The sequence below is a fragment of the Loxodonta africana genome, chromosome 21 (genome assembly GCF_030014295.1).
Source record: "Loxodonta africana isolate mLoxAfr1 chromosome 21, mLoxAfr1.hap2, whole genome shotgun sequence".
NCBI lineage: Eukaryota > Metazoa > Chordata > Mammalia > Proboscidea > Elephantidae > Loxodonta > Loxodonta africana.
In genome coordinates this window covers 67,373,658-67,387,443 of record NC_087362.1, presented here as the reverse complement: position 1 = coordinate 67,387,443, position 13,786 = coordinate 67,373,658, and the positions used below count along the sequence as shown (strand labels likewise).

At 43.7% G+C, this 13,786-nt stretch overlaps 1 protein-coding gene and 1 pseudogene across 2 annotated transcripts in view; one reads left to right on the top strand and one right to left on the bottom strand.

Annotated features, from left to right (window-relative positions):
- The window catches only part of ZNF599 (zinc finger protein 599), a 22,709-nt gene extending 18,310 nt beyond the window's left edge, over positions 1 to 4,399 (bottom strand). The window contains exons 1-2 of one of the 2 annotated variants that reach the window (XM_010596092.3): positions 3,947 to 4,399; positions 308 to 434 (exon numbers count right to left, since the gene is read on the bottom strand). In XM_010596092.3, the coding sequence (XP_010594394.1) occupies positions 308 to 434; positions 3,947 to 3,964 (145 nt within the window). In that variant the 5' untranslated portion in view covers positions 3,965 to 4,399. Of the gene's footprint in view, positions 1 to 307; positions 435 to 3,341 lie in introns of both variants that reach the window. The other variant, XM_010596093.3, reaches the window with a different exon arrangement.
- Positions 4,086 to 13,786, top strand: part of LOC100654337 (histo-blood group ABO system transferase-like) — a 26,665-nt pseudogene continuing 16,964 nt past the window's right edge.

The window sequence follows — 13,786 nt, the reverse complement described above, 5'->3', positions numbered from 1 at the left end:
TTATGAGGACATGTGACCCAACCAAGCTGGGCCAATCATCTTCCCTATTGTGGGAATCTGGAATGATATCAGACTGAGGCCATCCTGTGCTGGGCACAGGGGTGAGAGTTTCAAGAAAGACTGTTCTCTTACATAATAGCCCCTGATGCAGAGTTAGGGTAATCTGGCAAGACAAGGTAAGACCAGAACACATTGGAGCTACAGGGAGAAGGGAAGACAGGCTCCTGAAGCCTTCTCAACCAGCCATGCCTAGAGAGGGTAGAATGAAGGGTTGTAAGTTACTCACACGGGAGAGTTGAGGCCTTACCCAGTGAGAGCAGAAGCCCACAGGTCTCCAGCATCACTTCCTGGTACAGGATCTTCTGCGCCAGGTCCAGATACCCCCATTCCTCCCCAGTGAACGTCACGGCCACATCTTCAAATGATACCAGTGCCTGGAGAGTCAAACAGAGGTGGTGGGGTAGGCTGTGGGGCTGCTGGATGAGATCAGAGCCTATTGCTTGGTCATAGGTAAAGGTCCGGTGAGACAAGGCCTGAATAACTGAGCACCCAGGTCTGTGCTGGGCTCGAGGGGTAGGCAAATGCTGCCTCTGACAGAATACGAAGCTATGGGAGATAAAAGGCTCCTACTTGAGAGGCAGAGCCCTGGTGGCACAAGTGGTTGAGATCTCAGCTGCTAACCAAAAGGTCAGCAGTTCGAATCTATCAGCTGCTCCTTGGAAACCCTAAGGGGCAGTTCTATTCTGTGCTGTGGGGTCACCGTGAGTTGGAATAAACTCGACAGCAACAGTTTTTTTTGGGGGGGGGTGGTTATGTGAGAAGCCACTGGAGAAGGACACAAAACCATGATACTACTGTGTAGACTATGAGGAGCAGATAGCAAGTGCTCTAGGACGCCAGAGGAATGGTTAAAAAAAAAAAAAGTAACAGCAGCAGCTGCAGCAGCTGTGCCTCACTGGTCCGCACCGTTTGCCTGTACCTGACAGTTTCACATGCTGTGTTAAACTGACTCAAAGTTGTCAGGTCTGAGGCCGACTCCCAGGGCTTAACTCTTTAGCCTCTTAGGCCAACATATGCCAGATGTGTTACCTTGGGGGAAGTCTCTCAATTTCTTTGAGCTTCAATTTCCCAACAATACAATAGGTTCCACTTCACTAAGTTGCTGTAAGAGTTAAAATGTTCATAAAGCAAACGCTTAAAGCGGTGCTTGGGTATGTTAGTGCTCGGTGTGGGTTTGTGAACTGTATTAATCTTCCCACGGCTTGTGAGGTAAATGCCATCATTCACCTCCATATCACAAACAGCAAGTGGGGCTCAGAAAGCTGTATGTCTAATGAGAAGAGCTGAGACGTGAATCCAGGTCCCCCTGGTCCAGGGTCTATGGACATAATCCCCTCCTATTCCTCTACTGCCACAGTCAATCAACAGTGAAAAGGGTGAGAAACATTTCCAATATTTTTTCCAGTTAAACCCATTTCAGCTACTCCTGAAAACATTTCCACGGATACAGGCAGAAGAACAGAGCTATCGTCACTCATGTCTCAGGAGAGGCACCTGAAGGGATGCCACCTGCCTGGGGCTTGGCTCAGCTGCATCTGGGACTTCCAGAATCCTGGGGAGATTGCACAAGGAACCACTAGCTTCTTTTTCTTTCTGAGCTGCTATCAACATGCTTCCGAGAGGTATTATTGGTTAAGTACTAAGTGACATGAGTGGCCAGGGACAATACGGGCTATAGTCATGAGAACATGGGCAGCAGCCTCTGGCCATGTCTGTCCTGCGTAAGGATGGGATGAACATTCATCAGTCTAGTCTTCTTGGGGACACATCTCAGCAGGTGGCGGGAGCCCCTGGCAAACCCATAGGTCCTCTTGCGCTTCCCTGGACAACAGATAACTCCCTGCCTTTGTCCACACAGTTCCCTCTACCTAGAATGTTCCCCAAACCCCGCCTCGTTCCCATGGCCACCTGCCAAAGAAAGGCCTGCCTCCATTCTTACAAATTTGACTTTAGGTGTCAGCCCCAGGGCTCTCCAGCCCACTGTGGATAGTGCTGGCTAAGAATGCAGGCTCTGGCAGTCAGTGTTCTGGATGTGAGTTTCTGCTAATTATGAGCTGTGCAACCTGGGACAGGTAACTTAACCTAAGTCTCCAGTTCTTCTTCTGTAAACAAGTATAATAAAAGAACTCTTGAGAAGGTGAGGATTAAATGAGGTAATACACAGAACTGCTCCTCAGCATATTCCAAGGGCTCAGTGAAGACAAGCTGTTATATAATTAGTGTTTTTATTATTGTTTTATAATTAGTGTTTTTCCTATTTGCTTCTACAGCACCCCGGGAAAACTCAAGGCAGCACACATCCAAAGAGTAGCCTTGCAGAGAGCTGGGGACTGTGTCACAGAGAGAAGGAAATGTAAGGGCAAAGGATGGGAAGTGGGAATGAGACTGCCACATTCAGGCCAGCATGACATAAAGGCGGTGAGCAAAAGAAGATCACAAGGACAGAGGAGGGTGGTCGGGTGTGGACTGGGCAGAGCCTTATAGTCATGGTGGGGGAGTTTGGATTTAATCGCAATATGATGGGAGCATTGGAGGGTAGAGTTTTTTATTTATCATCCACTTACTGGGCACCTGCTACTGGCCAGGCACTGTTCTAGGCCTGGGGATAGAGTGAAGAGCAGGAGCTCATGCCCAGGGCTGGGGACAGATCCTCAATAAGGAACTAAGTAAGTAAATGAACAAGCTAATGTCAGACAGCTCTGTTGTTAGCTGCTGTCAAGTTGGCCCCCAATTCATGGCAACCCCATGCACAACAGAATGAAATGCTGCAGGTTCTGTGCCACCCCCACGACTGGCTGCAGATCAGACTGTTGTGATCCATAGTGTTTTCACTAGCTGATTTCTGAAGAAGGTTGCCAGGACTTCCTTCCTAGTCCATCTTAGTATGGAAGCTCCACTGAAGCCTGTTCAGCATCATAGCAACACTCAAGCCTCCACTGAGAGACAGGCAGTGGCTGCGCATGAGGTGCACTGGCAGGGGATCACATCTCTGAGGAAGGGACACTGGCATGAAGCTGGAATGAAATCAGGAAGCAAGCCAGGTGACAACAAATGAAAATAAATTAAGACAAGTCCTGATGGTGATGAGCCTGACTGTGATGAGCATAAGCAGGGTGATATGCTGAAGAGTAACCAGGGGCCTGGTGTGTGTTTACGCCACAAGACACAACATTCTAGTTCACTTTCATTACTGAATATTGTAATGAATTCACTTTCCAAATTAAGTCAATGTGTTAAAGAGAAAAATGGATTCGCTGCTTCAAGTGGCAAGCCAACCTCACCTGTAATAAACAGATGGTATCTGCACCGATAAATCCAGTAACTTTGTCTTCTAGCCTGTCCAGGGGCCTTCTACTCCTATCAGGGGAACAGCCAATCTAAATACACTGCCCCCAACTCACTTTTGTTCCCATAGCTCTTCCTCTCCCAGCTTTCAGCTGCGTACAGGCCTGAGGCAGGGAGGCCTGAGAACCAGAATGCCGCTGGGCTGAGCCCCTGTGATAACTGCAGGACCAAGGGTGTCCCTCCCCAGGAGGTGTTCAGGGTGATGCTCTTTGACTCGCGCACAGCAATGGACACACGTCATGTGTGTGCCCTCTCCAACTCTCTCAAACCACAGAGAACTGTTAATATTCCCATATTAGACTCAAGAGAATGGACAGTTAAGGCAGCAAGGGCACAAGCTGAGGTTTAGAGCCAGAAATGGGACCTTTCCTCATAACATCTGGTCTAAATTTAGGTCTCCGGGCTGGAAGTGATTGCCCTTGCCCCTCCTCCCATGGCCTCCAGATCCAACGGCATCGAGAAAGATCCCCTATAACACTGCGGATAGGGCCGTGAGGGCGGGGTTCCGAGCAGGTGGGGGCCTGTGGAAAGCTCCACTCACCAGCGCCGGCGCAGCCATGGGACCCTGTGGGTGCAGCGGGGCCTGAGAGGCGGCGACAAAACCTGATCCAGCGGGCTTAGCTGACCCCTCACTCCAGCCCCGGAGGGGTGACCTCGAGCCACAGTCTCCGCTGTGCAAAATGCGCCCAAGGCGCGGGCACCGCCTCCAGAAGCCGCCGGAACTAGGGGCGGGTTCGGAGGCGCTCTCCGGCAGACAACCCTGTGGGGTAGGGGGCGGGTGTCACGGTTGGTACAAAAGCGTGGAGGTATTCTCACTATCTTTTTCTGATTTATTCCGAAGAGTAACCAGACCACCGACCTCTACCCAGGCCTCCAGTCCCTAAGCCCAGTCACAGGCAAATGACGTCTTAAGTCGCCACGCCGGAAGTCATGCCCACGCCGCTGCAGGAAACACCCTCTCGTTTCTGTCATTGGCCCAGCTGAGGCCGCTGAAGCGCCGGACACTGCCTTGTGGGTAATGTAGTTTCTGACCTACATCCAGGTGAAAAGAGGGGAGCACTTCCTGTCCTCAGAGACACGACGTTCTGTTGGGTTGCTAGGAGTCGGAATGGACTCGGCAGCAATGAGTTTGGGATTTTGGGGGGTAAGTTTGTACTGGTTGCTCAGTGGTTAAGCGCTGGGTTGCTAACCGGAGGGTCGGTGGTTCAAACCCACGAACCGTTCCGAAAGTGAAGGATCTGGCAGTTGGCTTCAGGAAATCCAGTGGGATAGTTCTGCTCTGTCCTTTAGGTACATTACGAGTCGCAATCAGAATCACTACCGGATCAATAAGCAACATCATAATAAATGGAGAAAGGACTGAGGTTGTCAAGTATTTCATTTTACTTGGATCCACAAACAACACCTATGGCAGCAGCAGTCAAGAGATCAAACGACATATTGCATTGGGCATATCTGCTGCAAAAGATCTCTTGACAGTGTTAAAAAAGCAAAGATGTCACTTTAAGGACTAAGGTGTGCCTGACCCTAGCCATAGTGTTTTCAATGGTGTCATATGCGTGTGAAAGCTGGACAATGAATAAGGAAGACTGAAGAAGAATTGATACCTTTGAACTATGGTGTTGGTGAAGATATTGAATATACCACGGACTACCAAAGAACGAACAAATCTGTCTTGGAAGAAGTACAACCAGGATACTTAGAAGCAAGGATGGTGAGACTGTGTCTCACATATTTTGGACATATTATCAGGAGGGACCAGTCCTTGAAGAAGGACATCATGCTTGGTAGAAAAACCAAAACCAAACCCAAACCAAACCCAGTGCTGTCAAGGGGATGGATTGACATAGTGGCTGCAACAATGGGCTCAAGAATAACGATTGTGAGGATGGCTCAGGACTGGGCAGTGTTTCGTTCTGTTGTACATTGGGTCGCTATGAGTCAGAACTGACTTGGTGGCACCTAAGTACAACAACAGCGACCTAAACTGTGAGAAAATAAAATTCTGTTTGTTAAAGCCACCCATTTGTGCTATTTCTGTTATAGCACTGAGAAGCTAAGCGTCCAAAGAGGCATCCTCAGGAAGGAGCAAAAATGAGAACATAAGACACGATTTCACAATCACTTCTGCCCATCTTTCATTCCACACAACTCATTCACATGGTCTCAAATATAAGAGAAGCTGGAATTTCCTGTCCTCCAGAGTATCCAGAAGGAGGCCATGGGGTTGGCGAGCACTCATTTTCTAGCACAGTCCATTGATTTGCTCATAAATACTCATTATTTACCTTCTATATTCTACACCCTCACTTCCTCCTTAATGTGACAACCCCAAACCCATCCATTCTCTGACCTCATCTAAATGTTAGAATCTTTGAGTAATGTGTTATCTTACGCATCCAGTCCAGATTTTTTTCCTCTAATGCCAGGAAGCTCTAAACAAAAAGAAAAAATTGCAACTCAGGAACATAATGGGAAAGTATAGTCAAATTCTTAAAAAAAAAAAATACAAACAAAAACTGCCAATCTAGATTTTTATTCATAGCAAAAGTGTTTTCCAAGAACAGTGTGAAATAAGACTAAGGCCCAAAATGAGAATTTTAAAGGAAAAATAACCCAAACAAAATGACACTCTAAAGATTACATTTGAGTTCAGAGTGAAGTGATGCCAGTTGAAAGGTTTGCACTGACAGAAGAAATGAGAATCCCAGAAAGAGGTGTGTTTGTGCATTTACACAACCACTCATTACCTGTATGAAATAATTATATTTCCTTCTGGAGTTAGAATAATGGAATCGCCATGTATATCCTCAATAACATATAAACTAAGACAGGGGAAATTATTCTAAATACCCTATATTATCCAAGAGGAAGGTAAAGGAATTTATAATCTGTAATGTGTTAAACAGTTCGAATCTGCCAGGCGCTCCTTGGAAACTCTATGGGGCAGTTCAACCCTGTCCTCTAGGGTCGCTATGAGTCGGAATCGACTCGACGGCACTGGAGTGTGTGTGTGTGTAATGTGTTAAAGGTCTATATAAATAGATATTTCGTGTTAATGGTTTGGAAGACTCAACATAGCAAAGATGTCAATTCTACCCAAATTAATATATAGGTTTAAAGCAATTCCTATCGAACTAACAGCAATAGTTTCTGTAAATATAGACAAGATTATTCCAAAATTTATATAGAAAGGCAAAGAAACTAAAATAGATAAAACAATTCTGAAAAAGTAAAATAAAGTGGAAAGAATCACTGTACCTGACTTCGAGACTTATTAAATAGTTACAGTATTCGAGCCTGTGTGGTATAGGCAGAGGACAGACACATAGATCAGTAGAACAGAACAGAGAACCCCAAAATAGCCCCATATAAGTATGGCCAATTGCTATGCAATTCAGTGGAGGATGGGTAGTATTTTCAACACTGGGAGCAATTGGACATCCACAGTCTGGGGGAAAAAAAATGAAAAAATTAATTCACAATGGATCTTGGACTTAAATTCAAAGAAGCTGGATCTCTTATCCACTGTTGGTGGGAATGAAAAATAGTACAACTACTCTCAAAATTAGTTAAGCAGTTTCTTACAAAAATACTAATTTTAAAATTATACTTCCATAGGACCCAGCAATTGCACTCTGGGCATTTATCCCAGAGTAAAGAAAACTTATATTCATACAGAAATTTGTACCCAAGTGCGCATAAGCAGCTTTATTCATAATAGCTCATAACTGGAAACCACCAAAATGTCTCTCAATAAGTGAATGGTTAAATAAATTCTGGTATTCCCATATTGTTGAATAATACTCAACAATAAAAAATAACAAACTACTGATACGCACAACTTGGATGAATCCTGAGGTCATTATACTGGGTGATGAAAGCCAATCTCCAAAAGTCACATACCGTAGGATTCCACTTACATAACATTCTCAAAATGGCAAAGCAATAGAGATGGAGAAAAGAGTAGTGGTTGCCAGGGGTGAGGGATGCTGGGTGTGTGTGTGTGTGTGTGTGTGTGTGTGTGCACGTGTGCATGCGCGCGTGTGTGCGTGTGCGCGTGTATGTGTGTATGTGTAGTGACCGTAAAAGGACAGTATGAGGAAGCTCTTTGGAGTGATGGAATGATTATCTTGATTACAGTGGTGGTCACACAATTCTACAAATGGATAAAATGAAATAGAACTCCACACATGCGTATTTTACAAAGGTTAAAGTTCTGGTTTTGCTATTTCTACCATAATTATCTAAGATTTTTTTGACCATTGGGGGAAACCAAGTGAAGAGTAAATGGTATATATCTATATGGTCTTTACAGCTTTCTGTGAATTTAATTATTTTTTTAAAAATCAGATCATGTCATTGTCCTAATAAAAACCTCATATGGACTCCCAGAGCAGTTAGAATAAATTCTGATTTTTTCATTGTATCCTACAAAGACTTTTACCTCAGCCCTTGTGTTCTGTATCTCACTGCCTTCCACTTTTTCCCTTCAACCACACTGGCCTCCACCTGATTTCTCCAGGAGACCTAGCTCTTGACCACCAAGGGTTGTGGCACATGCTATTTCATTTGCCAGGAATGCTCTTCCCTACCTGGGTCGGTGGGGCTACTGCATCCTTCAGGAGTCTGCATGATATCATTTCCTATTTACTGCCTGATCACCCTTCCTGGGGCATATTTCAGACAGGATTGAACCCTAAGCTTCCCAGAATCTAAGCTCTCGGTCACCAGGCCATACTTTCCCTGTACTCCTGTACTCCGACCCCAAGGTTTGACGTTTCTCTCCTTTTTGCTCTCTGGGACAAATTTCTGCCATAGCAGAATTGCTTTATTGCAACGGTTTTCATGTGCTTCCCACATCCAATGGTGACCTTCATCCCTGCTGTAGAATAGGGCCCATGTTTCAGTCACTGTTGTGTCTTCTATCGCTACGGTGCGCCCAGGAAACAGCACGTAGCCATGTGGATAAAGGACAGAGGTTTCATGGAACTCTTGCCCATCGAAGCAGCAGGTCAAAAGCCAGTCACTCTGACTGAACACGTACATGAAGAATGGATGGACAGAAAACATAATGAGCACAATGAAGGGGCTCCTTCATCCACTGAAATTCACAGTATTCCCACTTTTAGACAAAAAGACCCCAGGCCTCTATATGGTCCCTGGCTGTGTTCGTCTCTGTGCAGGAAAACATTTACTTGGCAGGGCTGGGTGCGATGTGTAATCTTGCACATCCCTAAGAAGGACCTGTTTTCGTGAATGGCCCTTGGCCAACTCCTAGAAATTATGCTCTTGGAATGTTCCAACTGATAAGAGTGTTTTGCAAGCTCAGGATCTTTAATCACACTGTACTTATTTGTCTAGATAGTTTGTACAAATAAAGCTATATGTGGTGATTATTTACATTCCTTCTGGGAATCCAGAGCTTCAGTAACTGCAGTCATGCAGGCACCATGGGGTTATGCAACTGACCCGTGATAAAAACCCTTGACTCATAGGTTCAGGAGAACTTTCCTGGTAGATAGCACTTCATACATATTGTCACAACTCAGTTCTGGAAAAATTAAGTGTGTCTTGTGTGACTTCATTGAAGAAGACTAGTGGGAAGTTTGAGCCTTGTTTCTTCTGGACATTATTTCATCCACATTTACCCTTCGCTTATTTTGCTTTGTATCCTTCTGCTGTAATAAACTGTAACAGTGAGTTTAACAACTTCTGAGTTTTATGAGTCCTACTAGTGAATCACTAAACCTTGGGGGTGGTCTTAGGGACCCTGACACAGTCCCAAACAGCTCCTGGGCATGGACAACTGGATATCCACATGAGGAAGAGTGAAGCTGGACCTCTACCTCACACCATATATAAAAATTTACTCAAAATGTATCATGGACCTAATATAAGGGATAAAACTATAAAATAATTCCAAGAAAGCTTAGGGGTAAATTTTCATGACATTGAATTAAGCAAACTCTCTTACATATGTGTAAGAAAATTAAAAAAAAAAAATTGAGGTACCTGATAAGATCTGAAATGCCCAGTTTGAGGACTGGGTGTGATTCATTGTTTGGTGATTCCATTTTCACCCTAGTGGCAGCCATCTTCCACGCTGTTTCTAAGAGAGGAATGCCTGGTAATGATGTAACCACACCAAGACTCCCTCTCCTATCACATACCTTTGTAATTACCACACTGTAACTAAGCTAAGATACATATATCCTTTTAAGCCAACTGCCTTACAAACTTGCAATACAAGAAGTCCTGCCTTATGAGTTCCCATTACAGGAAGTCCCGCCTTAAAATGATCTACCTATAGAGTAATGTCTTTCCATGATTTAAGCCTGTAATTATCAATAAAGTAATGTCTTTTGGTGACCCTAAGTTTGTAAATACCAATCGAGTTATGTGTTTCGTATCTTTTGTTCCCCTCTTATAAAGCGTAACTCCTGAGTTGCCATTTTGGATTACTAGATTCCATCCCATGGATCTCGGTCTATCCCTTGCTCCAGCTGAATCTTTTCTTTTCCAATAAGTCTCTCAATTTTACATTAGAGTACAGGTTGTTATGACATTTAATGGCATGTTGTTGTTGTTGTTAGGTGCCATCCAGTTGGTTCTGACTCACAGCAATCCTATGCACAACAAAATGAAACACTGCCCATTCCTGTGCCATCTTCACAATTGCTGCCATGCTTGAGCCCATTGTTGCAGCCACTGTGTCAATCCATCCCGTGAAGGTCTTCCTCTTTTTCCCTGACCCTCTACTTTACGAAGCATGATATCCTTCTCCAGGGACTGATCCCTCCTGATAACATTCCAAAGTATGTGAGTCGTAGTCTCACCGTCCTTGCTTCTAAGGAACATTCTGATTGTACTTATTCCAAGACAGATTTGCTCATTCTTTTGGCAGACCATGGTACATTCGATATTCTTTGCCAACACCACAATTTAAAGGTGTCAATTCTTCTTCGGTCTTCCTTATTCATTGTCCAGCTTTTGCATGCATATGAGGCAATGGAAAATACTATGGCTTCGGTCAAGCACACCTTAGTCCTCAAGGTGACATCTTTGCTTTTCAACACTTTAAAGAGGTCTTCTGCAGCAGATTTGCCCAATGCAATGTGTCTTTTGATTTCTTGACTGATGCTTCCACGGGTGTTGATTGTGGATCCAAGTACAAGGAAATCTTTGACAACCTCAATATTTTCTCCGTTTATCGTGATGTTGCTTATTGGTCTAGTTGTGAGGGTTTTTGTTTTCTTTATGTTGAGGGGTAATCCATACTGAAGGCTGTGGTCTTCGATCTTCATCAGTAAGTGCTTCAAGTCCTCTTCACTTTTAGCAAGCAAAATTGGGTCATCTGCGTAATGCGGGTTGTTAATGAGTCTTCCTTCAATCCTGATGCCACGTTCTTCTTCATATAGTCCAGCTTCTTGAATTATTTGCCCAGCATACAGATTGAAGAAGTATGATGAAAGGCTACAACCCTGACACACTTTTCCTGATAACCCCCACAGTATCCCATTGCTCTGTCCAAACAACTGCCTCTTGATCTACGTACAGGTTCCACATCAGCACAATTAACTGCTCTAGAATCCCCATTCTTCGCAATGTTATCCATAATTTGTTACGATCCACACAGTCAAATGCTTTCGCATAGTCAATAAAACACAGGTAAACATCCTTCTGGTATTCTCTGCTTTCAGCCAGGGTCCATCTGACATCAGCAATGATCTGCCTGGTTCCACATCCTCTTCTAAATCCAGCTTGAATTCCTGGCAGTTCCCTGTGGATATGCTGCTGCAGCCACTTTTGAATAATCTTCAGCAAAATTTTGCTTGCATGAAATATTAATGATATTGTTTGATAATTTCGACATTGAATTGGATCACCTTTCTTGGGAATGGGCGTAAATATGGATCTCTTCCAGTTGGTTGGCTAGGTAGCTGTCTTGTGAATTTTTTGGCATAGCCAAGTGAGCACTTCCAGTACTGGATCCATTTGTTGAAACATCTCAACTGGTATTCTGTCATTTCCTGGAGCCTTATTTTTCTCCAATGCCTTCAGAGCAGCTTGGACTTCTTTCTTCATTACCATTGGTTCCTGATCATATGTTACCACCTGAAATGGTTGAACATCAACCAATTCTTTTTGGTATAGTGACTCTGTGTGTTCCGTCCATCTTCGTTTGATGGGTCCTGCATTGTTTAATATTTTCCCCATAGAATTCTTCAGTATTGCAACTCGAGGCTTGAATTTTTTCTTCAGTTTTTTTTTTTTTTTTTTTTTAGCTTGAGAAATGCTGAGAGTGTTCTTCCCTTTTGGCTTTCTGTCTCCAACTCTTTGCACATGTCATCATAATACTTTACTCTGTCTTCCTGAGCCACCTATTGAAATCTTCTGTTCAGCTCTTTTAGACGTCATCATTTTTTCCTTTTTCTTTAGCTACTGCACGTTCAAGAGCAAGTTTCAGAGTCTCTTCTGACATCCATTTAGGTCTTTTCTTTCTCTCCTGTCTTTTTAATGGCCTCTTGCTTTCTTCATGTATGATGTCCTTGATGTCATTCCACAGCTCATCTGGTCTTTTGTCGTTAGTGTTCGACACATCAAATCTATTCTTGAGATGGTCTCTAAATTCAGGTAGGATATATTCAAGGTCGTACTTTGGCTCTCGTGGACTTGTTCTAATTTTCTGCTCTTTCAACTTCAACTTGCATATAAGCAATTGATGGTCTGATCCGAAGTCAGCCCCTGGCCTTGTTCTGAATGAGGATATTGAGCTTTTCCATCATCTCTTTCCACAGATGTAGTCGATTTGATTCCTGTGTATTCCATCTGGCCAGGTCCATGTGTATAGTCACCGTTTATGTTGGTGAAAAAAGATATTTGCAATGAAGAAGTCATTGGCCTTGCAAAATGCAATCATTTGATCTCCGGCATCTTTTCTATCACCAAGGCCACATTTTCCAGCTACCAATCCTTCTTTGTTTCTAGCTTTCACAATCCAATCACCAGTAATTATCAGTGCATCCTGATTGCATGTTTGATCGATTTCAGACTGCAGAAGTTGGTAAAAATCTTCAGTTTCTTCATCTTTGGCCTTAGTGGTTGGTGTGTAAACTTGAATAATAGTCGTATTAACTGGTCTTCCTTGTAGCCTTATGGATATTATCCTATCACGGACAGCGTTGTACTTCAGGATAGATCTTGAAATGTTCTTTTTGACAATGAGTGCAATGCCGTTCCTCTTCAAGTTGTCATTCCTGGCATAGTAGGCCATATCATTGTTCGATTCAGAATGACAAATACCAGTCCATTTCAGCTCACCAATGCCTAGGATATCAATGCTTATGTGTTCCATTTCATTTTTGAAGATTTCCAGTTTTCCTAGATTCATGCTTTGTACATTCCAGGTTCCAGTTTATTAATGGATGTTTGCAGCTGTTTCTTCTCATTTTGAGCCGTGCCACATCAGCAAATAGAGATCCTGAAAGCTTTACTCCATCCACGTCATTAAGGTCGACTCTACTTTGAGGAGGCAGCTCTTTCCCAGTCATCTTTTGAGTGCCTTCCAATCTGAGAGGCTCATTTTTCCGGCACTATATCAGACAATGTTCCACTGCTATTCATAAGGTTTTCACTGGCTGCTTCTTTTCAGAAGTAGACTGTGGGGTCCTTCTTCCTAGTCTGTCTTAGTCTAGAAGCTCAGCTGAAACCTGTCCTCCAAGGGTGACCCTGCTGGTATTTAAATACTGGTGGCATAGTTTTGAGCATCACAGCAACACACGGGCCCCACAGTACAACAAACTGACAGATGCATGGGGGTTTAATGGCATAGTTGGCAGAATTCTGAAGGAATATTATCTTCTGTGTTTCTGAGAAGTCATGGAACCAGATTGCCCTGGCACCAGCAAAGGATCCATGTGCCCAGAACCATCTCCTTGAACTCTCCAGGTTTGGTGGCGATAAGCCTCTCAGATTGAAACTTCTGCTTATTATGAACATGGCTCTTTGAGAGATTTATTGGTTATCTTTTCTACATACTTTCATTTTCTGCTTATTTCCTGAGAGTCTCACTGGGCTTATTAAATCTGGAGGGATTGCCATCTTCTGGTCAATCTATTTTACTGAACTCCCTTTTCTTTCTGGTGCACCATAAGGTTTTTGTGCACATTTAAGTCTTTAAACTTGCACTTTTCTCTGTGAGATGGGGAATGCTACGTCCAAGATTCAAGCAGGACCCCCGAAGGGAACTCTTGCCGATTATATGACTAAGCATTATGGTCCTGGTTCAGTCTAGTATTTAAACTGATGGCATGCACTTATGGAGAGAAATTTAAAGGACTAAAGGCTATTGCAGGGGGTCATTTGAGTTAACTAAATT